A 27,428-nucleotide genomic window follows, 5' to 3' on the forward strand; every position below is an offset into this window, starting at 1 on the left:
TTATGCAAGCTATAGCAGTATGAAACACGTCAATATTGACGCCGTAAGTATAACATCAAGATCTGTCAAGGTTGATGCAAGAAATTTTGCTAGTAGGGAAAAGACCGAGAGGGGACATGATTCAGTTGTTTAAATTTATTAAAATGAAAGATGTTACGGGGCTGAAGTTTAGCACTGAGAACAGGACAAGGGGTAATTGTTTTCAGCTATTTAAATCTCAGGCTAACATGGATATTAGGAAAAATTATTATTTTAGCAGGGTAGTGGAACCTTGGAACAGCTTACCTGAAGAGGTGGTATATGATCAAGGGAGTAGATAGTTTTAAGAGGGCCATTGATCTTCACTGGGGATTAAATTGACTAGAACCAGTCTAACATGGCCCAGAGTCTGTTGCTGATCGTCACTTTTGTATTTGTATTTGTATTAACAGTGTAATTTGTATGATTTCCTAAATTACCCTTACACAAATTCAGGTCATTCTTCAACAACCGCGAAGTTTTTTGAACGCTTAACTCAGCGACTCAGCAGTTAATCGGCGTCTATAAATTTATACCTTTTTGTTTTACAGAAAAACAAAAGATTTTCGAAACTGTTAATTTTGAAAATTTCCTCCACAATTTAACGGTTTGTTAACTCTTAGTTTCGATTTATGAATGAAAATTGACTGTGACTGCAGCATGAAGGATCTCTTGGATGTTTCAGCTGTTACGCGCCGTCTGCTATGTTTGATTAAAAGTGATAATTTTACTGTGGTTTGCCAAGTCAAGCTAAAAAATGTATTTGAAAGCTGCTCTTCCACTCTACTGCAAATGAAACAATAGAACTCCTTCCTGTGTTTTGTCATACGTGTGATTTAAATAGGGTATTCTGCATGAAAATTATAATGCATCAATAATATTTCTTCCTCAACATTGTTTTGTCCGATTCTAGAATTGTATAATTTTTGACATTTTATATATTTGCTCTCTTTTCATTTATGTCTTAAATTTTTCAGAAAGAATTCGAGATGAATGACAACAAAAATCATCATCATATGATACTCGAAGTTATAATCAGGCTGACGTTAGGTGTCATATTTTTGTAAGCATTTAATTCTGTATTACTCTTGAAAAACTCAAAATTCCATATATGTATTTCATAAAAAAGTTCACTTTCATTCTTTTTAGTTCAAAGTATTGAATCCATTGTAAGATGGTTCTTTCAAAGTTGTATTTTAAATATCAGCGATCATGGTGCTCCAAATTCAGCGATCTGATTATCCGTCAATTTCTGCCTTCTACGGTCGTTAACTTCTTTAGCATAATACTTTGCCTACCTGGTGTTTGGCATTAATTTTTACATTATTCTCTTTCTTAAAATACACCGAAACTTTGGTAAGTCGAACTTCAATGAGCTGAAAACTAAATTAGACAAAGTGAATATTTATTCCCATCTAACTGAATGAAGAATTAATGTTATTTATTTATGATCCGAATTTCGTTGAGTCGAAATATTCGATAAAACAAATGTTATTTCATGATGGTCATCAATGTTTCCTTGCTTCCTTAAGTCGAATTATGGGGTTTTTTTTTTTTTTTTTTTTTGCTCCATAAAAAAAAAATTATGAAAAATTGAAAAAAATTGACGCCATTGAATTGCATGAAAAGGCGGCTGGATTAAGTTGATCAAACAAATCTCTGAAACCGATTACTTGCACATATGCACATATTGTGGCTAATTTCCTTTTCCTTTTGCTTTAAATTATTATTTATTTTTTTTCGGTAGAAAAGAAAAACCTGTTCTGATTTCGTACATCCCAATGGGACGGAAAAGTTACAGGGAAAGGTGCGTATTTTTGGGATTATGGAATAATTCCACTTTGGGTGAAAAGAGGAGGGGTAGAGTAGGGGCAAAAGAGCTAATTTCGGGCTTTTGCAGTATTTTACAAAGCTACTGCTCTTTCCAAGACGGGCTTTTTTCTCTTGTTGTAAAAAGAATCTAATGTTTGTGGTGCCGTTTCATTATGTCCTGAATGGTTTGAGATGGAACTTTAAAATAGGCTAAAAGAATCTTTAAAATATTTTCTTTTCTCTACTAGGCAATGATGGAGATAGGCAAATGCCTTTGAAAACTGCATTATTTAACAATTTTATTTGTGCCTACTGACGTTTGCTTGCATTTTAGCATTTTTAGCTTTATTTGTTCTTTTTTTCAATCAATACTCAAAATCAAACCTAAGCAAAAATTAATTTGGTCCACATGAAAAAAGAAAGTACAGTCGACTCCCACTACAACGCGATTCGACTTACGCGAAATGGCTATAACGCGAATTGTTCACGAGTTTCAAATTTTCGAGCTAACGCGAATTTTTCATCCACAACACCAATTTTTTAAGAGGAAGTATCGGCTTCGTTATTGGCTACTAAATATTGATTTCATGAATGTTATTATATCCCTTTAAACGTCACTGAAAGCGAAAATTCCCACATCAAACTAGTCTACACATTGAGTTGTTAGTGCATCAAATAACCACTCAGCATCCTTCATTTATTTATTTTTTTTTTCATTCTAAACATTTAAGTCAATGAAATATAATAGTACCTTAGATGGGAAGAAAAAGAAGGTTTCTAATAAAATTTAAAGAAAGGGCTAAGATTCTCGAGATGCTGGAACAACTACAAAACGTCGACGGTAGCGCAACAATAAATATGAGTGAATTTTCCTTGCATACTATTAAAAGTCAAAGCAAAAAGATATCCGTTAAAGTTCAGAACTTAATTTCAATATCTAAGCTTGCAGAGTAGTCTCGCAAAGTAAATATTATGAAAATAGAAGCTGCTCTTGTATTGTGGATTAAAGAGATCAGGAAGAGGGGCTGTTGTCCCAAATTGAAACGTTATAAAAGAAAAGACGAAGCAACTGTATTTGAAAACGTTTTAGATAAGAATAATGATCTGATCATAGAGCATTAATGATTGTTATCTTCAATGTTTTTTAACTGATTAATATGTAACTGTATCTACTGTACAGTACAGTACTATTATAGTGCAGCAATTTATAGTTACTACATACTGTGCGTACCATGTTTTATTTAATGTATTTCTCTCCCATGGATCATTCATTTTGCACATCTTAAAGTATTTCATGTTGAATAAAACAGTTTTTTATTTTTTTAATACAGTATAAGTTCAGTTTTTTATGTAAGAAACTGTAGTATATAGTTTAGGAATGCTTCAAAGCAGTTTAAGGGGTGTTTATAAGTGCCTAAAAGTATGTGGTATGCTTCTAAAAAAATTGTATACATATATTTTTCCACAACGCGAAATTTCAACTTCTCGAGGAGTCTTGGAACGCATCCCTCGTGTAAGTCGGGACTCGACTGTAAACCGAATTCTCAGTATACAGTGTACTCTCTCTATTCTGGACACTCATGGAACTGAACTAAAGTGTTCAGAGTATAAGGGTGTTCATTATAGAGGGAAACTGGATAATGCATGTATCTGTATTCTATTGCGTTAATCAGGGGCGTGCTTAGAGTTTTAGCGGCCCTGTGCGAAATTTGTTTTAAAAATCCATAATCATTTTTGTTATTCATTTATTCTCCTAAAATATAGCACATTTCATTGTTGCACACTACAACCCTCACCAACCCAAGCACATAAAAATCGACAATTATTTAGACACTAGAAAGTCGCCCATCAAGGTATCACGGGTGAAAATTGCTTCTCTTCTTCAACATTTGCCTGTTTAGTGATATTTTGATAGTTGAAATTTTAACCCTTACTCCAGTGGATGAACCCTTAACTCCAGTAGATAGCGTTCATAGTTGACCGCTCTTTCGTTTCTTCATCCCCCTGAAATTACACAGTCTTACCAGTAAAACAGTTAAGCTGCTGGATCAAGTTCAGCCTTGTCACAATAAAGCCTTTCCCTGCATAAGATAAATAAATACCTTTGTGCTGAACTGTAATGTAAGAAAAACAACGTTAAAAAAAGCACAAATTTTCCAATTACAGCAGACACATGTTTCGGCGTTAGAGGGAACGCCTTTTTGAATGCAAAAAGTAATGAGCTTATGGATGAAAAGACTTCCGCCTTTTCACACGTATCTGCTGTAATTGGCAAATTTGCTTTTTTTAACGTTGTTTTTCTTACTTTACCTTTCCCTGCATGTTAAACATTACTGAAACACATTATCAAATTATCATGCCATGGCGGGAGTTTCATTGTTGAAACTCGCACTTTACTCGATCATTGGCTATTATATATATGAGAATTTTATAATAAAATTGCTACATATTATGTGAATTTAAAAAAAAAGAAAAGAAACAGACCCAACAAAATTTGCCGAAAACAAACAGGTATTTTGAAAAAAGAAAAATCTAGAAGCACAAATAAATTACGATATATATATATTTTTTAAATCTACTGAAGATTAGATTTTCTGACTTTTGAGCAGCAAATTGATAAATTAAGTTTGAAAAATCTAAAGAAATACATAAATCACTTTCAATAGATATTAGTGCTAGAGCATTGAGACAAGCATTAGTCATCATTGTTCTTAAATACGTTTTAATTAATTTAAGCTTTGAGAATGAAAGGAATTACAGCATTTGGTAAAGCATCTTGAAAACCGTTTTCAAACAAATATTTAAGTATATCTAGTGTTGATATTAAAGTTTCTGGAATGACATTTACACGAACTTTTAACTCTGTATAAATCAATTCCATTCACATCATCAAATTCTAAAACCAAGTCATTGCAATTAATTATTAAGTCATGCTCTACCAAAGTTTTTAATGCTGGAATATTGCAAAGAAATCCAAATTTCTTGTTGACGTCTTTTATTTATTTAAAGCGTTCCTCAGTGGACATAATAACTTGATCAAGAATAGTGTTGAAAAAATGTATGCGATAATTTCTATCTGGATTGTGAATTGCGTCAGCATTTCACTCATAAGAAAATTGCATCTTTACACTCCTTCGACGAAGAGATGTGACAGGAAAAGATATTGGCTGAACTTTGTCATAACTATTTTTCGATTATGAAAGTGGTCAATTAAAGAAGAGAACTGTTCATTCATTTTTTTCGGCAGAGGAAGGAGGGAAGTTGGATTTACATTAGCACAATTTGTTAGCTGTGTATAAGTTAATTCGAGAAATTTATAAGTGATTACAAAATTAATGTTAAAAAATATGACATAAAATATGGTTGCAAAGAAAATTCTTGGAATCTGAAACAGGGGTAATTGATGAAATAAAGGCTCTTATCCAAACTGCGTTGTCTTCAACCCGGGAGGGGGGGGGGGAATGAAATACAAAATTGAAACCTAACTTCAGAACAACGTTCGGAAAAAGGTTGAAAATTGTTCACCTTTTTTTGCCTTTTCGCTTACAGAAAGTAAAACACATACACACACAAGAAAATACGTGCATACTTTAAAATAAAAACAATATTTTATACTGCCCATAAGCTAGAGTTAAAACAATGACACTGCGATGAAAAAATCAAACATTGCAAAATGATCAACAAAAATCCATAACACTAAAGGAATTAATTGCATGATAATTTACAACTTTCTCACTAAAAATTAAAACTTAAAAATTTCTCTTGAAAGTAAAAATGTGAAAATAAATTAAAAAAATACATAAAAAGACAAATTTTCTATCTCTTTTATCTTTTCGGAATACAATCGCGAACACTAAGTGGCATTATGTCACACAGAATTATTTTATTATCTTGTAATACTTGTATTTTAGCGGCCTGTGTGGCTGTACAGTTTGCCACCCCCTAAGCACGGCCCTGGTGTTAATGGACAGTTTTCAGTACTTTGCCTAGTGAGCTATAGCAGTTACTGAGATAGAGCCGCTGAATTTTGGATTGGTGGCTAGTGCAATGTCTAATTCAACTTAGTAGGAAATAAACTCTTGCATTTATTTATTTCTTTTTTAATTTAAAAAGTTTACCGTAACATTCAACAATTAAATATTACCATGCAGCTATCCGTACAATACCTGGAAAAAAAAGTCTGTTTCTGTTTTCGCATTGTGTATTGTCACGCAGTGTAGGTGTTATCATCCAAGTGAAAATGTTTCTCGGTGATTCTCAGCCGCACTTTTCTTGAAAGCAACCATACTTTAAAGCAGTGCTTTTCAACCTTTTTTACTTTGTGGCACACTTAAAAAATTTCTAGATCAACGGGGCACACTGAACTTAATTTCGCAATGGTAATATAGAAATGTTTTTATCATTCACAGGTAAAAAGACGGGGGGAGGGGAATTTTTTCATATGAATAAAACAATTACAGTAGTACTTCCTTTAAGGGACACCTCCGAATAAGGGACACTTTTTCTAGTCCCAGTCCCTTTGAATTGGGACCTCCATGTAGTTACCTCTGATTAAGGGACACTCTATTTAAGGGACAGTTACAGAAAAAAAGTGCAGCAATTTATGTATAAATACATAAAAAAATAAAAACATAAAAAACATACAAACAGAATTAATTGAAGTAAAGGTTCTTTTCTTGCCAAAAAATTAACTGGTAAAATTTCGTCTTGACATTAACATGCAAAGCAGTAAATATGTGTTTTTGAAGTTCTTACTGAGACTCTTACATTTATACTTTTCCCTCTCACCAATTGATTCGCATCGGTTCAGCTTCGACAGGTAGTACATCGCCCATGATAACTTTTTATAGAAAACTTGAAATGTGATCGCACTGTTATTTACATAACATTGCATCGTAAATTATGTGGCATGAAGCAAATCCATGAAATAAATTACTTCAAAATTATTTTTATAAACTAGTAATTTTAATTCTACTAAATTTTTGATTGAATTTTGATTTTTAAAAGTTTTTTTTTTTTTTTTTTCAATTTAAATAAATCTGAGTTTTATTTAGCGTATATAAAACAATATTAATAGTTAATCTTAAATGTTAATAGTTTAGTTTGTTATAATATCATACTAATTACTCCACATGCATCAATTCATATACCTCCGAACAAGGGACACCTCTATTTAAGGGACAAAATGTTCAGTCCCTTTAGTGTCCCTAATTGAGAGGTTCTACTGTATAACTAACGTAGGGTATTTAAATTTATTTAGAAAGTAGAAATATTTCGAATGTATTGAGGTTGATAATGAACAACAAATCTACCTATATCAGACTTAACAGAAAATTATGCTTCAGGCAAGCAAAGTTACTGGTCTGGGGGTCTTAATAAGTCAGGATTTAAAGTTTAGCCAACAGTGCAACATTGCTAGCAACAAAGCCAATAAGATGCTTGGATTTATCAATAGATCTATTTCAAACAAATCTAAAGAAGTTCTTCGGCCCTTATATAGAAGTTTGGTAAGACCCCATTTGGAGTATGCTGTTCAGTTTTGGTCTCCTTATCTTAAGAAAGATATTAATGTATTGGAAAGGGTTCAAAGGCGGGCTATAAGGCTAATAAGTGGACTTTCCCACTTAGATTATGATTCCAGGCTCAGAAGGCTTAAAATGTACAGTCTTGAGCAAAGAAGAGACCGAGGGGACATGATTCAGTTGTTTAAATTTATCAAAACGAAAGATGTTACGGAGCTGAAGTTTAGCACTGAAAACAGGACAAGGGGTCATTGTTTTAAGCTATTTAAATCTCAGGCTAACATGGATATTAGGAAAAATTATTATTTTAGCAGGGTAGTGGAACCTTGGAACAGCTTACCGGAAAAGGTGGTAATGAGCAAGGGAGTAGACAGTTTTAAGAGGGCTATTGATCTTCACTGGGGATTGTAAATTGACTAGAACCAGTCTAGCTGAGCCCAGAGCCTGTTGCTGGTCGTCACTTTTGTATTTGTATTTATATGTTTCAAGGCATTTCTGTCAAACATGTCATTAAAGTGCACAGTGCAGTTAAATGATTTATCAAATAATGTTTCAAGAAAGAAGCAAGCAAGAAATTAAAACCAAGCACCTGACTTCCGTTTGACACTAATGAGACACTTGAGCCTACCTTGAGGAGCAAAGACGTTTGATGTTCGGCTCTATGCTGGGAAAAGCTACACGAAATTCTGACCCAAGCTCTTTAGAGATGATCTCTTGCTGTTTTTTTATAAGTGTGAGGGCTAAGAAGCTGAGTTCGAAATGATATGTAGTTGCAAATGGTAGCAGCACATCAATAGCAAGACAAGAGATGGTGGGATACTCATTCTTAACCAGCAACCGAAATTCGTCCAGAGACACTTTGCTCAACCCAAGTTTAAGAGTACGGTCGCTCTTGAGGTCCATAAATTCTACTCGAGCCTTCAAAGAAAGGACTTGAATTGATGCATCCGCAGATCAGAAGAGAATGGATCGCGAATCCAGTCATACTGTTCTATGTCAGCCTTAACTTATCCTGAAGTATGACTAAATGCTCTGCCACCACATTCAGCAGCTTTTCTTCCATGCCATTTCCTTCACATACCATGTTGACGGTCCGTTTGAACATGTCCAATGAGCCACGATCTACTTCTCCCCACATCTGAATTTTTGATTTGAACCCATTTAGCTTGTCCATACATGTAACCCAAATTCTCTCTTTGTCCCTGCATTTTCCGATTCAATTTGTTAAGCTGTTCAAAAATGTCAGCCATGTAAGCTAGTTTTGCCAGACAATATTTGTCTTGCAACAAACTGGCTTACTGCATTTCGTTTTTTAAAATCAAAAACTGTCGTACCTCGTCCCTCAGTTCGAAAATTATTGATAGTACCTTACCACATGAAAGCCAGCGAATCTTTGTATAAAGAAGTAGGGAGTGGTGATCTGCACCCAGTTCACAAAGTATACGGAGAAAAAGCGAGAATTAAGCAAGCCTCAATTTTATGAAATTCACGATTTTCACGACTTCAGCCAAAGGTGACTTCAGCTCATCTGGTAAGATCTTTGCCATGAGAGCTTCACGATGGTAGAAACAGTATATGGTTTTAATTTCCAGTTTGCTAAGTCTCAGAACCGAACTTTGAGAAACTACGATAAAATGAAATTAGTATCGGAACCAGAAAAGAGGAAAACAAGTTAATGCTGTGGCTAAAATTCTGGGCTGGAGGGTACGATCCCTGCCTGGGGGAGAGAGCGATAATCCTGTTTGAAAAACATTTAGAAAAAATTCTGTATAATTAGTTGATTTTGTGGAAATTAGGAATCATTTTCAAAAACTGAAAGTAATAGGATCACAAGAAGTTGAAAGAGGTGAGGCAGCAAATCCCGCCTCTCCCCTTCTTGGGTATGTCTTATTGCACAAGATCGAGAGGGTGAATTGAGAAGTTACAGAACGATACAAACGCTATTCAGGCGTACTTTTAAAATAAAATACATTCAAGGCTCTTTCTTTTTATATAACTACGAAAATGCCGCGGCATACCGGGTTCCTTGTCACAGCACACCGGTTGCGAAACCCTGCTTTAAAGGTCTTGAATACAACTTAATACAATGGTTGAGTTCTTGAAATATAGTTCAGTGGCAGAAACTTAAGGCTCATATTGCTGAACTGAATGATTTTATGTGATGCAGTAATATCCATGAGAATTATTTTTCTTCCATCTCTCCGTTTTTTAATACCATTCCATCATTGTGATGAAATCATAAATGTATTTCAGGCTTTGCAATTCAATTCACAAGAATTCCAAACACCTATTGTGAACATATTCAGTATATAGAGAAATAATTATTGAAGGGAGTTAAAAATAGCTTTCATAATACTGGGGTGTTCATATCATAGGGTGTTCAGAGTACAGAGAGGTCAGCCAATATTAAGCCTACTAGCCTGCGTGCCCGGCGTTGCACGGGCTACTTAAAAAATGAAAGAGCTGTTCAATTGATGTTTTTGTATTATTCTGACATCAGTTTCTAAAGCGCTAAGGAGTAAATAATTACACGTAATTCAAGGTTTGCAAAACACCAGTAGAGCATATTTTTGGCAAAAACCTCTTTAACGTTAATCATATTTATCAATAATACAAGTTATGACTATTTTCAATTAGCACAAAAGATGAAAATATATGCATTCTCAACTATAATATGTGCTCACTTTAAACTGAATTAAATCTGATAGAATATATCTGAAATATTTATGTACAATTACAATCAGCTTTTTACATAAAATGACACATACTTTTTTGTTGATTACGTGAAACTAAAGCACCAAGACTTATTAAATACCAATAAGCATTAATTTAATATCAAGCCATCAGATTCCAATTAAGCTTTAGTTAAAATCCTTAAAAACAATCTTTTTTGTTCAACTCTGTTTCACTTAAAGAAATCCAAACAATCTTAATTTAACATGTTCTTTTAACGATACAAACTGTATTGCAAAAATCGAAACAGAAAGGAAAAAGAGATTTATTACAATTCGAAAACTCACCCATGTGACGGAAAAAAGTCCAACAAAATAAACATAATTAGTCGCACATCCTAAATGTACCCAAATATGAGGCCGGTGAATGATAAATTTACACTTCAATCAATAAACATTACTAAAGAAACATTTTTCATATGCTGAAAAGAGTTAAGAACGTTGAATGTGAAAAAATAAGAAAGGGCAGACGATAAATGTCCGAATAGAGCAACCAATTTTAAACTAATTAAAAATGAAATTCTAGATGGAAACGTTGTTTTAAGATTTGGACAGCAGCCAAAAAAATCTCTTTTGACACAATTATTAGAATTTTATTTGCTCACCCATATGCAAAATGGCAACAGGAAAGAAATAAAAATTCCTGAATAGCGTTATGTTAATTAACGTTTTAATTAATATCTCCGCTAATTAAAGTCGTACAATTATGAGATTGGTCCTATTGTTTTCTTTGGAAAATTTTGAATTGATCAGTATCTCGTTTGACTTCTGATTCGCAGTGGTTCTCGAGAAGATCGATCTTCAGACAGACAGACGGACGCGAGCAGATTTTAATATTATAGTGGATAGAGTTTTGCCGGGAGCATCAAAATGTGTTCAGAATATCGAAGTGTTCAAATTAGAGTGTTCAGCTAGAGGGAGACCACACTGTAATTATTCTTGAACTTGGTTAAAACAAAATTTGAAAAATTCACCAATTTGTTCGATTTAGTCCTTATTCATTATATCTATGAATTAGTGAAAGTAGAAAAATAATTGCATATCTTCTGTATTAATTCTGTATTAAAAAGAATAACTATTTATCTTTACTAATAAACTCAGCCTGAAATGCAGTAGTCTAATTGCTAGTGCAGTCAGAAAGTTTCAGTTCATTTTTAAATTACCATCCTACCGTTTCTTGAAAAGAAGGAAAATACCCAACAATGGAGGGACAGGTGATAATCCACAATGGCTGACAGATAGTCTGTCTCTCAGAAAACTAATAAGTTCACCATTAACAATCCTAAGGGCTTTATCCTCTACACAAAAATATTCAATGTACGCTTCTTGAGCCATGGTTCGCTATTCTATGTCTGCACAAAATATTAATTTAATTTTTATTAAAAAAACAGTATTCAATTGTGAAAATATTCAGTGAAGAGTTCAATATTGTTTGTTCGCTGTAGCTGAAACTTCCAATTACATGTATGTATTATACATGAGATTTTCAATATAATTAGATAACAAACCAAAACTAATTAAGAAAATATTTTTTTTAGCTGTGTTTTTATATTTGTGATCATATTAAGAGTTCAACTGTACTTAAGAGATACAATGTTTTGTGACTCCATTTAAATCTTACTTTGTCATTATTTAAAATATGTTTATTTCTGCTTTTTATGTAGGGTTTTAGAATATGCTGAGCCTTTTCATAGAAAGATTCAACCAGAAGAGATGTGGTTGTATAAAAATCCAAAAACATTCAGTTACATTCCAACACGTATTTTATGGGTAAATACTTATATTCATAAAGATAGAATCATTTCTTTGAAATAAAAAATTCCATACTTTTTTTACCTATAATTTCTTAAGTTTTATGTGCAAAGCTTTCAGGAATCATCTTGATTTTAAACTAGAAAATTGCCCCTCAAGGTATAATGGGTGAAAATTGCTTCTACATTTGAACAAACCAATTGCCTGAAAGGTGATATTTGATAGTTGGAATTTTTAACCCTAACTCCAGTGGATTGACCCTAAACTCCAGTAGATAACGTTCATTATTTTCTACTTTTTAGTTTCTTTCTTCTCCTTAAATGACAGTCGCACCAGTAAAACAGTTAAGTCATAGGATCTAGTTCAGCCTTGTGAAAATAAAGCATTTCCTTGCATGTCAAACATTACTAAAAAATATTATCAAATTATCTTGCTATGACTCGAGTTTCATTGTTGATGACATCGGGAGCATTACTCGATCAGTGAATTGGCTGTTATATATATGAGGATTAACTTTCCTAAATTTGAAAAGAAAATATTTAGCAGAAAAAAAGATATGTGTTGTAAAAAAATATAAATTTTCATACCACATTATATAAAAGATGTGTAAAGTAGAATTAGTAACTAAATAGGCAGCCTTGTTTAGCAACTTATATCGCAAGTGCAGCTCAAAATATTCTTTTTATTAAATTAATGTTTCTTTCAATTGAACAAAAACATGCTTCTTCTATTATACACCTCTATCTAAAAGTAATTATTTTTTAAGACTTATCAGTTTTTCCTTGCATCCTTTCTCTTACTTATTATTATTATTCGATCATTGCAATGACTGCTATTATTAAAATGTTTATTGCATTTTCAGCCAATTATTTGCATTGTTCCATTTTTCATTACTTTTGTGACTAATTTGCTCAACCGTAATAAAGTAGATGGATTTCAAGCATTTCTAGGTAAGAAGCATTTTAAAAAAGAAAAAATAATAATGGTTAGGTAATGCAATTACCTAAATATGTATTTATTATTTAAATTTTTTTTAGATTTTGTACTAATAATATTTTTATATGCAAGCATTATTTTCGTGTTTATTAAAAAGTAAAATTATTTTTATAACAAGAAGAAATTAAACTTCATAAAAAATAATTTCAAGCACAAATTTTCCCAAAATTATGCATCTAGGATGGTGTTGGTTATTTATTAGAGTAAATAAAAACAAAGCATTTAATAAAAAGAGCTTTCAACTGATACCATTGTTGACAGTTTAAGAGAGAAATTCTCTTTAGATAGCATATACGTGAATATTAACTTATTAATGACATATTTTGCTGTAAGCAGGGGTGCCCACAGGAGGGTAGGGGCGGATCTAGAGGGGGGCCATGGGAGCCATGGCCCCTCCCAAAGCCTTGTGATTGCAGGAACTTTTTTAAGGAGAAAAAAATATTATAAGAGGATAACAAAATTTAACACATGTATTTTACTGAAAAAGAAGTATAGGCCTAAATTGGGAGATAAATTATATCCTTATCCTCAAAACAAAACTTTTGTTTCCAAAATTTTTCTCCATCTTATACATCATTTCTTGATTCCAACTACAGACACTTGGACGATCTCCAAATGCTGCTGTTCTCAGAGTATACCTATTGTTCTCAGGACCAAAGAGAGCCTAAATTTTCTTTTTTATGGCTTTAATTTTGAAACTAGGGGAAAACCCTGTTTTCACAAATGACTTGATATGTAGCAAAAAATTGCATTTTAAGTCTTTTATTTGGAAAAAATGTCCACGGAAACTAGCTTATCCAGCCCTTATCACTTAACTTGCTTAAAAGCAACTTAAATGAAATTTTTTGGGACTTCAATTACAAACAATTTTTGATAGGACCCCCTCCCTCCCTAGTTTATATCATGATGATAGCCTTAAAAGGAGGTTTTTGGAGGAGCTCACGAATCTTCCATCCCTTTCTAAAATATGTATAAATATAGTTAAATTTCGAATTTTTAGAGCCTCAAAGGCAAAATATTTCCAGGAAGGAAGGATTCTAAGCATCTTCACACTTCCTTTAATGTAAGCAAACATTACCTAAAGGTGTATTTTTAGGCTGGACAGCTGAAGAGCTAGAGAAGAGCCCCCCTCCTCTTCTAACTTCTCAATGTATAACAGAATATTTTGGTTTCTAAGCTTTATTTTCAAAAAGTATTTTGGGGCCAGCGCCTGAAACCTGACCTTTCTCCGTACATCATCAAAAATAGACAAAATGCGTTTTTAGTTTCCTAATTTTCAAAAATTGCTCGGAAATTTAAATTTTGAAACATTTTCGAGGGAGATTCCTAAATCCAACCCCTCACCTAATGTTTCGATACCCCGAAAATTGAGTTTTTAAAACTTCATTTTAATAAAATTTCTGGGGAGTTCGGAGTTTGTTCAAAATTTCGGATGGCCCCTCCCAAAACAATCGGCTGGATCCGCCACTGCAGGAGGGGGGGGATTATGGTGCAAGTTACAGCATCAAAATTTTTGGGGAGGATTTTTTAAATTTATTTCTTGATTTATTTCCAATTTAAATTTTTTATTTTATTTTATTTTGTTTATATTTCATTTCATTTATTTATTTAGTTTGTGTGTTTGTCTGTCATTGGCATAGCATAGAACTTTTCTAATAAAATAATAGTAATAATAGTGATAATAATAAAGAAATAAATAAATAAAAAATATTTCTTAAAAAAGTAAATAAAATAAAAAAAAGAGGACTAAAAATGAAAAAAATAAACAACTTATATTTAAAAAAAAAGTAAATAAAATTAAAAAAAGAGCTAAAAAAATAAAAAAGGGAAAGAGTGTTGAGAAAATTGTGTGTGGGGGGGGGGCAGCCCTGGCTTTAAGCTTGAGCAATGATTTATGAATAACTCGTGACATTTTATAACTAAGCTTTCAAAATAAATAAAGATTAATAATACATCTCCTTTTCTTTTAATTTAGCTCTCACCTTATCATTTGGAATCAATGGCTTAATTACAAATAGTGTGAAACTTATTGTTGGCAGGTAAAGTTCTACTTATAATTTCTTGTAAATTTTATAGTCTAGATTATTTTATTTTGGTATTATCATTTTTTAAGTTAAATTCTTCATGATTCCGTTTACTAAATATTGGAAGATTATAGGAACATATATTTTCTTTAAGGTTGCATTTGCATGTGTATCTGTTGCTGTTGTTAGAATAATCGAGCCCAAGTAGCAATTGCCAGTCAATTTAAGGCAGAGAAGAGCAGGGTCCATTTTAACAAACACCATTTAGGTGGATATCTGTTTTCTGCAATTTCAAAACTGATAAAAGGTCGCCAAGAATTAACATTTTCATTAATCTCTCTGCTTATTAAAGTCTTACTAAAATAAGACCAGCTGATCCATAACCCCCGTAATAATTTTATTTATAAAACTAAGCATAACACCTGACAAATCAGTTGTTATGCTATGACAGTTGTCTTGTGCTAAAAATTATAGGGATCATTCTAAAAGTTAGTTTAAAAGATTCTTTAGTGGAAATGATTGTTATAAAAGATTTCATAGTGGTGTCAAGTTCCTTTGTTTATCCCTTAATTTCTTTGCATTTAAATATAGTTTATTACAGGCCTCGACCGGATTTCTTCTACCGCTGTTTTCCGGATGGCAAAGGAGATGCTCAGTTCATGTGCACTGGAAAGAAAGAAGAAATTATTGAAGGTCTGAAGAGTTTCCCAAGTGGACATTCATCTTGTGAGTCATTTTTGTAAAAGCGTAAATTCAAAACTAGCTTCTTGTTCAAATCTTTTAATTATTGTAATTTCCTGAATTGCAGTAATCTACAATGGTTCTGTTTCTTCGATTTCGTTACTTAAAACACATTTTAGTGCTGAATTTGGAAATGACCTCATTTTTTCCCATCATCCAAGGTTCTTTTGCAAGACGCTAGTTTGAAATTTGCAGAAAATAAAAGACTAAAAATACTTTTTACTTATATTTTTTATTTGTTTACTGATTTAGTTGCTTATACAATGCATTATTATCTCTAAATAAATCTGGGTCTGAAGAAGATGGTGGTGTGAGGTTCATTCACCCCTTAATTTCTAACAAAACTTGCCCAATTTTTTTTTTCATTGTATTCTTTAATTGATTTTTATGAGGTATGCCATGTCTTAACAGACAATTTTATTCCATAAGCTAAAGCTTCTCTGTGCCATTCTCGCTCTCTTTTGGGCATTTCATTTCATGCTGTCTATGGGATGCCTTTACCTTATTGTTTTATCAACTTTCAAGCATTTCGAGTTTAAAAAATATGATTTTTTTAAGGAAAGATTGTTTTGTTCTATTTTGCACAAATATTTGCAAAGTAAAATATTAAACATCTTGGATGTGAGAGATGTAAAATATTTCCCACACACTTAGGTAAAAGACGAAAAAACTGCAACCAAATACAGTAAACCATGTGTGATTCTTCTTTGTTCTTCATCTTTTTGTGTGATATGGGTCTATCATTATGTGCAGATAACATGTGATTTTACTATATAATGAACAACAAAACAAAGAATTAGAGATAGGAAAGAGCCTCAATATGTTGAGTAAAATTTAAATAATTTGCATACTACATTGTCAAGGATTTGTCAAAAAGGTGAGTGGTTTGTTAAAACATGACACAGTTCTTAAAATTTACTTCATTAAAGAAATGCAGTGAAAAGGAAATTAAAAGGTTGATACTCCCTCCCCCTTTCCCACTTTCTTTTTCAGTCTTCTTACTTACCTATTAGGACTCGACCGATGCATCGGCGCCGATGGTTCAACAATTTAGCCATCGGCATCGGCGGCCGATGCTAACTTGCAGGAAACATCGGCCCATCGGCCTTAAAAAAACATCGAAAACCCGATGGAATTGGCCGATGTTTTTGAAAAAAAAAAAGACTTTTGCTGTTTTACTTTTTTATACGAAGTAAAGGGAGTTATGGTTTTCATATAAAATTGTTTAATTAAATTTCAGTATGAATTTCCATTTTAGTCACCCCTGAAAGAGTTTTTAATACTGCATTCAGGTACCAAACAAGTTAATTATTGCGTTGTTTCTTGCAGCTGGATGTACGTATGTATCTCTCCATAAGTCATAACTCAAAAATTTTAAGCTGTAGAAGGATAACTTTTCGCATGTGGAGTGTGCGTACATTCTAGTTTTGTACTTCCCTTTTCGTTTTTGATCGGGTGTTCTGAAAAGCCTGTTTACTCATTTTTTGTGACTATTAATTACTTATTTCAATGCAAAACTAATATAGCGTCTCAGACTGACGATCATTTGGTGATATATTGCCAAATTAGAAACCATGGAAACAAATAAGAGATGGCAAAACCGGTTTTGTTTCATTCTGTTAGATTCCCGTTGAACCGACGGTAATTTTTAATTTTTTAATATCTATACATATAATAAAATAAGATGTTTGTGTGTGTGTGTGTGTGTGTGTGTGTGTGTGTGCGTGTGTGTGGCGCGCATCCCGGGAAAACGGTAAGGCCTAGAAAGATGAAATTTGGTATACAGGTGTAGTTTTTGCTGAAGTTGTGCACCTCGGGCTTCGATTTTTGATATTTTAATTAGAAAAAAAGTTATTTAATGTTTTATGTGATTTTTAGCACTTTTTAGTACTTTTAACCTCACAGACCCCGAACCAATCGCGCCAGACAAATATTTTTCGTACTATAGTGTCGGAAATTTAATTTTAAATATGATGAACAAAAAAATTTTAAAGATAGAGCAATTTTTGTATTTTTTATGAATTTTTGAAAAAAAAAACTTTAATTTGCATGTTTTTCTGGGTTTTACTTTTTTCTAACATCATCCTGCGAGAAGTATCAAAGCCTCATTTCTGAAATTTAAGTTGGTAATAGTAAAAGCATTTCGCCCTCTTCAGAAGAAAAAAGTTCTTAAAAATACGAAATAGTTTTTTTTTTTTTTGCAATTTTTTTAATGCTGAACGACATGTCCTTTCACGCATCAGTCGAAAAAAGCGTTCTTCAATCTTTTATGCCTGTGACATCACTACTTGGGTTTCGATTCGATATTTACGATGGAATCTTAATCGCAAGCAATGTTAATCTTTTTTTTTTTTACTATATAGCTTACTTCTACATTTTCTGACGTGATGACTTGTTTTTTCGGCAGCGCTTGCTTTTTTTCTTTCCTTTTTTTTGTTTTATTTAGGGATTGCATTTATTTCTTTTTCCATCCCCCCCCCCCTCCCCAAGCCGGACCTTTCGCTGTATCTATATTACGTTACATTTCATAGTTGTGCGCATTAATTCAATAAAAACAGCGAGATTTTTTTTATCTTTGTCAAACGCTACTTTTTGCACACTACGGGGAATTTGAGCTTTTTTTTTTTTTTTTTGCTCTACTTAAATAAAAAAAAGCGGTTTTTTTGAGTGTTCTTTGTTTTTATTAGGAAATGGGCGAGGAGGTCAAAATAAATAGAGATGGATAAGAGAATGTAGAGATAGATTGCAAAGGTAGATAGCCGCCGAAGGCGGCAATCTTGGCGTAAAAATGTGAATGGCACAAAAAAAAAAGATAGAGATGGATTGATTAATACTGCTGCCAAATTTATTTAAACAACCGCCGAAGGCGGCAAACTTGAAGTAAAAAGGTAAATGACAAGTTAGCCAAACAGCCGCCGTAGGTGGGTGCTTGCACATTGGGTGTCAATGCCCCCCTCCCTCCCCCACATACACCATGACTTTGAAAAAACAATGCTTTCACATAAAGTGGAAGTGCTTTTTGTTATTTTTCGACAAAATTTGCATGAAGAGTATGTCATTTGTGTTTCCCCTCCCCCTCCTTTAAAAATATTCCAAACGACGAAACTGGAGACAGATCTAGAAAATATTTTATTCAAATTATTAATGATATAGATAGATATAGATTGATTGACACCGCCACGAAATTTATTTAAGCAGCCGCCGAAGGCGGCAACATTGGCATAAAAAAGAATGATAATACTGATTTATAGAGAAAAACATTGATTAATGTCGTCGCTAAATTGTTTAAGCAGCCGCCGAAGGCGGCATCCCTGGCGTAAAAAGGCGAATGGCGTAAAAAGGCGGACCAGCTGGTCGCCGCAGGCGCTAGTTTGTAATATGAATCACAGTAATGCAGTCTTTTCTGTCTCGCTTCGGCGGAGCTACAAGTTTGGGGCCCATCGAAATACATTTTGGAGCCCTATTTCTCTCTTACAGAAGTTGTAAAATATTTATCATAAGCATTTTTGTAACTTCCACGGTGCCCCTATGGTTATGGTGTCTCTCGCTCAATTGCAACATTTGCTATATTTTAAATCCGCGACTGCACGTCAAAACTAACTCGGGTGCAAGTTTTAAAAGGGTTTTTCTGCTCAATGTTTATGATTATTTTGAACTCTATTTTTTACGACTATTTTTTGTATTTCCGAGAACACTTGTGTGCCCCTCCTCTCACTCTCTCAATTTCTGAAATTAAACTCTAGTGGTACTTCTTAGTTCAGTAAATTACCGCCCATTAGCCAGGGCTAAAGCAGAAATACGTAATTAATAGCACTCATGAGTGCTAATAAGCACGAAACTGCAGTCCTCGGCTGGAAGTGACTGAGCTGGCGGTGTATTTCACGTATTTCTGCTTTAGCCCTGGCTAATGCCCCCCCCCCCCCGGTAATTTACTTTATATACCTTGCCTTGCGTTCAATCTTCGAGTTGAACCAAACCATTGCTTCGGTCACTCGTCTGGTCTGCTAATTCTATATTAGCTACCAGTTTGTTTCGCACTCTTGGCTTCCTTAAGAGGTTTTCCATCTCCAGCTCAGTCACTTCCCTATGCCGGGTTGATGAGTGCTAATAAGCACGAAACTGCAGTCCTCGGCTGGAAATGACTGAGCTGGCGGTGTATTTCACGTACTTCTTAGTTGTTTAAAACTAGCACCATTCATAAAATTAGAGAATTTTTTTTTCAAGCTTTATCTATTGTTTAGGAAGAATTTAGAGCATTAATGTAAGAAATTGATTAAAGACGTTTTGAATGGTGACATAATTCGGAAATCAAAGGGACTTTTGAATTTTTTCTTCGGAAGTGATGAAGCAGATTCAGAAACTCTTCCGAGGCGTTGGTGGTAGCTGTTGATTATTTTTAACTAAAACTAATTTAATATTTGCTTTGCTTTTTGTATCATAGTTTATGACAACAGGAGCTGAAAGTGTTGGTATTTTCAAATGATTAATGGATGCTCTCGAAGGAATGTTTTCGTTTTTGACAAAACAAATCTTTAACAGAAATAATTTTATTGCACCAAAATATGAGTTTTATTTTATTATTATCATTTTTTTTTGCGATCGTTACATTGCATTTTACTCTTTCACACTTAAAAATTTTATTACTGTATTGTTTAAGGGTGTTTCTTTGTTTGAATTTTATTTTCATGTTTTTGTAATTAATATCTTTGTTCCCACTAGTTTATTTTAAATACTAATGATTGTCAGCTTCTTTCTTTCGTTTTGTTTCTGCAACTCGGTATTTCATTAAATCCCTTGAATACTTCAAAAGAACTGTTATTTTATTTTTGGGGCGGTTTTAAATCAAAAATACTGTTAGTTTATTTTACATTAGAAATAAAATTTACGCTAAATTTGTTTCCTCTTGATGTGTGTGTAGTCCTATTCCTTCCTATTTCTCACTACTTTTTTAAGTGATTTTTTTTCCTACTTTTCCTACTTTTTTAATTTTTGATTCCTCATTTCCTACTTTTCCCCCCAGAAAAATCTCTTCGGGGTCTGTACTACGTACGTATGAGTTTTCAACGTACTATTTCATAACGTTTTTGAGTGACGCAAATTTACGCGCATGAAGACATCACAAGAGAATTTGCGATAATTAACTGAGGAGGCGTTCAAAATGGATATTCCGGTCATCTATATGTTCTTAGGTGCATATGCATGTACAGATGTGCCGAAAAAACTTGTGAAGTATAAATTGGATGATCGTAAAATAGAAATTTAGGTCGAAATCTAATTTTTTTTTTTGTGATTACAATTCCTTATTCGTAGAAGGGAAGTAAAGTGAAATGAATCAATGATCCTTTAAATCCCTGACAATCTTATCAATACATTTCTGTTTGACTTTTTTTTTGCCATCGGCCAACGGCATCGGCCATCGGCAATCGGCCATTTGGAGGAAAACAATCGGCCATCGGCCGTCGGCACTCTTTGAACAATCGGCCAACAATCAGCATCGGCCCATCGGCCAAAAATTGCCATCGGTCGAGCCCTATTACCTATGTTTAATAATGCATAGTATGAACAAAAAGAAAATTTTTAAGTGTTAATTTGAACTTCATTTTTTTTTTTTTTTTTTTTTTTTTAAAGTTTTAATTTGCATTATGCAAGAAGTTCTGGAGTAATGGGAAAAGGCTAAAATCATTTCTGGATTCAGTGCCAAAACAAAATCCATTTGAATCAGGGTTCATTGATTTAAATCAAGTGATTTTAAAAAAAAAATCATTGATTTAAATCAGTTGATTTGAATCAAGTGATTTTTTGAACAAAATTGTTAATTGAAATCAGTTCATTATATTTTTATAAATTAATTTTGCATTTTTAGAATGTGTTGCTCTAAACTTAACTACTACAGTGCATTATTCAATCTTAACTTCAGCAGGCAAAACTACATAGATCCCTCTTTCGGTGTGTGAAACAGATTTTCACTTTTACAATATTGCTTTTACTCCAAAATTACAGATCATAAAGTACAGAACCAAACAAAAATTTACAGTTTTTCTTATAAATCATCACTAATAATAATAAAGTAATTCTTCAACATATTCTTTTATACTAAGAGGTACATGATGGAAACCTAATTTTTAAGCGAAGCATAAAACAAAATCACTTCTTATAAGTATTATAACATATTTCTAAATCTTTAAAATGCATTGAATAGAAGGAGAACTTCTTAGTTTTAAAAGAAGCTGAATGGATTCATTTACTGTATGAAATATATTGTGTTTATAAATGTTAAGCAATTAATAACTACAATTTTTGAAAATTAAAAAAAAAGCAAAAAAATCCAAATCAAAAAAATCTGATTTAAATTTAAAATCATAAAACCAGATTTGAATCAATTTAACAAAATTTAAATAGCAAGATATAACCAAAATTTTGTAAATTTTTAATGTTTTAAATAGTCACTAAATCAGTAGTTTTAGAGTCATTGTCATATTTGTTTAGAGTCATGCTTTAAAGATGGAGAATAATTATGCTATGGAAAAAGAATGTTAAAAATAATTTATTGGTTGTTCGAATGCAAATGGTCCTTCCTGGAGTTCCAATGTTAATGCACCCACAACTTAGAAAAATAAAACCTATTTTTAATGAATTTACCAAAAAAAATTTTTTTTATAATTGGAATCTAATTTTCTCTTATTCCAAAAATTTATGTTCCCTGTTACTTGAAGGTGTTGGAAAAAATACTTATATTTTTACATAATTGAAAACTAGAATTTTAATATCTATGCAATATTTTGAAAAGTTACTGTTTCACTTAAAGTTTGTATTGATTAATTTGTTTGTTTTCTATGAATATATTTATTCATCAGTTGAAAAATTCATTATTGTTATTTTCATTTACAGTTGCTTTCGTCAGTATGACTTTCTGCACGTTGTACTTATGTGGTAAGTTACAGATATTCAATCAAAGAGGGCGAGGTCAAGCATGGAGAGTTTTACTGGCATTGAGCCCCATGTTTGCTGCTCTTGTTATAGCTCTCAGCAGAACTTGTGACTATCATCACCACTGGCAGGGTAAATTCTATGATTTTGCTATTTTATAACTGGGAAAATCATTTTCCATTAAATGTGCATGTAAATGTATGTACTTAATGGTTTAGTGCAAAAGTAATGAACAGAACAAAATTAAAAATCTATGATTAAATTCATAACTTGTCCAGAGTCACATTGAGTATACATACAAGAGTTCTTATGACCCATTTTGAAAAGACGCAGATTGAAACAATCACGTGCAGTCAAAAGACAAAGGACATTTTCAACAATTAGCTTTGGACTCCCATGCCTTCCTCCTTGCTTCATTTAATAGGCAAGCAACAAACTTCCTCTAAAATCAAATTTTATTAAACGTTTTTCAGTACTAATGGTCATTCTGTTACAGGAGACAAGATAGCTCCAATGATGGCAAATAAATGCATCAACAATTTGAGACTGAGTGACACTTACTATCTGGGTCTTAGCCTGGGCAAGGTCAACACCACTTTACTCAAAAATTTGCAACCTTTTCTTTATCATAATAGATATGATTTCTAAACTCTAAAAGCTCAAAAGGTACAAGGTAGGGCTGTAATAGATTTTGTTTTAGCAAGGGTTCACCATGAGGGGAGCTGTATATAAAATCATAGCTAGTAATTTATTGGGAGAAAAGGGTAGTAAATTAGTGAAAATTGAAAGGTAGCTCAAGGGATTCTGCTAGTGGTATACACAAATATACTGATTCACTGCATGAGGTTTTGATAATAGTAATGTTTACGACATATTTAAAGTTTAATGAAATATATTTCTGTTAATATGAATTTTGTTTGTTGTATTTTCCAAAAATACACCCTAATTGAAGCTGACATGTGATGTGGGAAAATGAATCATTTCCCCATATTAGGGGGAGGCATGGGCAACCATATGCAAAATTTTAAGGGGAGCTCAGATATTTTCCCCATAGTTTAGCAGGATATTTTTCCCATGGAAACCAATTTCAGCACAAATTAGAGTTATTAAAATTTAACATTTTTAATAACTTAGTCATTAATGGCTAGAAAAGAAATGGTTTATTTTTGCAAAGAAAAAAGTACTAAAAGCAAGAAAGTTCTAATCTCAAAGGGGGGGGGGGCTTGAGCTCCCTTGCCCCCCTAGATGGCGGCTTTGAGGGGAGGGAATAATTTGGCCTTATGAGAGTATGAGCTGAGCAGTTAACTTTTTATCCTAATTCAATTCTAATGAAAACACGCATAATTGATATAATGCCTTAGTATCAAATTCATTTCATTTCAAAAATAACATTTTACTGATATTTATTTCAGATGTTTTAGTGGGTTCTGTGCTTGGTATTGTCACAGCTTGGCTTTCATATTTTCAATATTATCCACCCCTTTCTCATCCGAATTGCGGCATTCCATACAGCATCTTGATGAACATGTCAATTACGGAGAATGCAAGCTCTGAGCAGCTAAAAAAGTCGGACAGTTTGGAAAATGTCTCTGTCAAATGGATATAACAGAATGCTAATTTTAATTTATCACTGTTATATGTTGAAAATTTTAAAAACATGTACCCAAAATACATCTGTGCTTGTTATTTGTATATGTAATGTAATAACACTAGTCATATTGAGTGATGAAGTTCTGTTTTACACATCTTTTATTGAAATGTAAAAAAGACACTTCAGATACTGAAAATTTATTTTGATAATTTACTTTTAAGTGATCATCGAGCAAAAAAGGAAAAATTTGTTAATTAAACGTTGGAGGTCGGTTTAATGATGATTATGAACAAGTTTCTATTGATTATGAACAAAATAATGTACAATCAAACCTTTCTTTACAAGTTTAATTTGTACCAGAGTGCTCATTTGCTATGTTAAACACTATTTAAGCGAAGCAATTCTATATGCAACAGTTTAATGCAGCATAGTGTATATTATTAAGAAATATGTTTCAAAATTTTAAATTATGAGTGATTATAATCCCTACCTTTTAATAAACAAGAAGTTCTGTCTAGAACTAGACCAGCCTACTTTCCCGTATACCCATACTACTTTCTAGTACCTGATCAATATTCTCAAAAATAGCTAAAATCGCAAATTTTTTCAAACATATTTTTAAAATACTTTCAGCTGATTTCTAGGAATAAAATATTCCTCACTCATCTAAAAAAATTAAATGCGTAAAAAAAAAAATTGCAGCAACTTTTAAACAAAGCAGCTAATACACTTTTTTCCATTAAAAAAATCCTTAACAGCTTCCAGAAAGAAAAAATAATAATTAAAATCAATAAGCTCATTAAAATAAATAAATCATATCAAAAGAAAAAATCTTTTCTTTTTCTCCTGTTGCCAAAAACAATTTTTTAAATGAATTAATGCACTTACCAAAATAAATAAAAACAATAAAATGTCAACTTTAAGAAATAATTTTCATTGTCAAAAAGAAAAAAAAATCGTCTGGGCATATCTTTATGTAGAAACATAAATGACTTCGAGTTTATTTGCCGAAAACTGAATACCTAAATTAAAACTTTAGCTTAAAAATAAAAACAAGTCAAATCAACAATAATTATTTCACAGTCAAATCCATAGCTGTGGAGTCGGAGTCAATCTCACTTTGGGGTAAAGGAGTCAGAGTCGAATATCTAAGAATCGGAGTCAGTCATTTGTCCTCCGTGTATAAATTTTTGCCAAAGCTACGAAGTCAGAGTCAAAGTTGGGGAGTCAGAGTCCAATGAATTGTCGGGTATAGGAGTCGGAGTCAAGTGCCCCTAAATTCTCGCAGTCGAAGTCTGTAGTTTGGCGTCGAGCTATTTCCAACAAAATTTGTTTGAAAAAAATCCGTCTTCAAGTAAGGAATCTACATTGACTTTCAGTTTCCTCGTAGGCGCTAATGTTAAGAGATTTGAACTGTTCAAAATTGAACAGAAAATTGTTCAAATCAAAAAGATATTTTATATACAAGTTTTTCATCAAAAGCTTTTTCCTACAAAGTTTGTTTGAAGCAAATTCGCCTCACAGTTCGGAATTGCCTTGAATTTCTCCGTAGGCGCTAATGTTAAGTTTTTTTGAACTGTTCAAAATTGAACAAAAAATAGTTCAAATCAAAAAGTGAAATATGGGAATGAGGTGTCCTCGCCGAGATCTTTCGAACAAAAAAAAGTTTGTTCGAATCGGACTATTCATTCAAAAGTTATTAGGGGGAGGACAGACATACCGACTGACATTTTCTCCCATCTCAATACCCTACTTTCAAATTTTTAATTTTTCAATATTTATTTAATTATTTTATTTATTTTTGACTTTGTTTTGTTTTTTGCGATATTTTTAAGATGCATTAAGCCTTGTTTCATGTTTTTTTTCTTCTTTTTCTGACTTTTACTGGGAAAGTAGGCTAAAAAGCATTTGTTTTGGTTGACACTTTTAAAATCAAGTGAACATCAGACAGTATTATTAGTAAACTAACTCATAGCATACAACCTTTTTAGGATATTGCTTTTCCATGTACAATGCAACTTTACATGCTTATAATATCCCCTTAATTCGAATTGTTATTGACCTGCTAAGGCAGCCTTTTTCTCCTTTTTCAACAGAATCTCCCCAACTTATAGTTATGACACAGAATGCAGCTTCATTAGTTTTTCATTTGATAGTACTTAGTTTCTTTTGCAACAAATATTTAACCCAAAATTTTCATTAAAAAATGGTGTAGTGTGTCTGAATAATATTTTCAGTCGGGATAGACAAGATGCAAGCATACTTGTTTTTCTGCTCATGTCCCATCTTTACAAATGTTATGGCTTTGCACTTTGCAGGTCGCTCATAATGTGAGACATTGCTGGCTAAAGGAGTTGTTTTCTATTTATTTTGTATGTTTTAATTTTACTCATTATGTGAAGGGGGCAATTTTCATTGTGTTGCTATGCACTTGAAAGTTATATTCCCAAATGTATATTTTTACCACTTGGAGACAAATATTTATGTAATATGTTACTGATTTTGTTAAATATTTTATATTTCTGTTATATTTATTGAAGTTTTTTTTTTTTTTTTTATCATCGCACCCATCTTTATTTGTGAAACTGATATAAATGCTGTATACTTTTTTAAAATCATTTTCCAATGCTATTAATTGCACTGCAACTTCAATGGGCCAACAATAAGCCAAAATTTTCAACTAGCCTAAGTGATGGTTTTTTCTGGTCAAACTGAATTGAGAACTTGCATTATTTGTTTTTAAAAAGTCAAATAAGTTGGGTCGAATAATTGCATAAGCCAGATTTTATTCCATGACAGTCATTAAGTTTTGGCACTTGAAATATAGCTCTTTTTATTGTTACTACATAAAACAACTCTCTAATGATATCATGTCATTGATTCTTTAATGTTTTAAGATACAGCTTTAAAAAAAACTTAAGATAATGAACAGAGCTACAAAATGAAAAGATCTTTTTTGGGGGAAAAAAAAGAGCATTCTTACATATTTCTTGGATTTTTTATGATTGACAAATAGAATTTTAGTAACAGGTAGCCATACAAGTAGACACACAGGTAGCCATACTAGTAAACACATTATCAAGCTCATAGAAAATCAGGAAAAATCGTTCTAGAAATTAAGACAAAGAAACACTTGATCAATTGTTAAAATATCATTTATTATAGACCAGGTTGATTGTTTTAAACCACGTTGGTTTAGAAACCATGGTTTGAACCAAGTGGTTTTTTTTTTTTTTGCAAACTTTTATTGTTTTCCCCCAAATGTTTTCATAAATTTTACATATAATTGCAAAGAGTAAAATCTAATTAATGC

General features: G+C 32.4%; 1 protein-coding gene across 1 annotated transcript; it reads left to right on the forward strand.

Moving 5' to 3' along the window:
* Positions 1-724: 724 nt before the first annotated feature.
* LOC129224232 (phospholipid phosphatase 5-like) lies at positions 725-25,789 on the forward strand. The gene is made up of 8 exons (XM_054858658.1): positions 725-863; positions 996-1,081; positions 11,749-11,854; positions 12,699-12,786; positions 14,808-14,871; positions 15,458-15,582; positions 22,486-22,656; positions 23,937-25,789. Exons 2-8 carry the CDS (start codon positions 1,008-1,010, stop codon positions 24,128-24,130), a joined length of 822 nt encoding a protein of 273 aa, XP_054714633.1. The 5' UTR covers positions 725-863; positions 996-1,007; the 3' UTR covers positions 24,131-25,789.
* Positions 25,790-27,428: the final 1,639 nt, after the last annotated feature.

This window comes from Uloborus diversus, chromosome 1, assembly GCF_026930045.1.
Source record: "Uloborus diversus isolate 005 chromosome 1, Udiv.v.3.1, whole genome shotgun sequence".
Classification (NCBI taxonomy): Eukaryota; Metazoa; Arthropoda; class Arachnida; order Araneae; family Uloboridae; genus Uloborus; species Uloborus diversus.

What these genes read in the sequence shown, in the direction of transcription:
- LOC129224232 (XM_054858658.1), top strand. Translation starts at nt 1,008, where the DNA reads ATGAATGACAACAAAAATCATCATCATATGATACTCGAAGTTATAATC. An exon ending in ACGTTAGGTGTCATATTTTT is followed by an intron (nt 1,082 to 11,748) that starts GTAAGCATTTAA and finishes CTTTTTATGTAG; the next exon opens with GGTTTTAGAATATGCTGAGC. An exon ending in CTATCATCACCACTGGCAGG is followed by an intron (nt 22,657 to 23,936) that starts GTAAATTCTATG and finishes TATTTATTTCAG; the next exon opens with ATGTTTTAGTGGGTTCTGTG.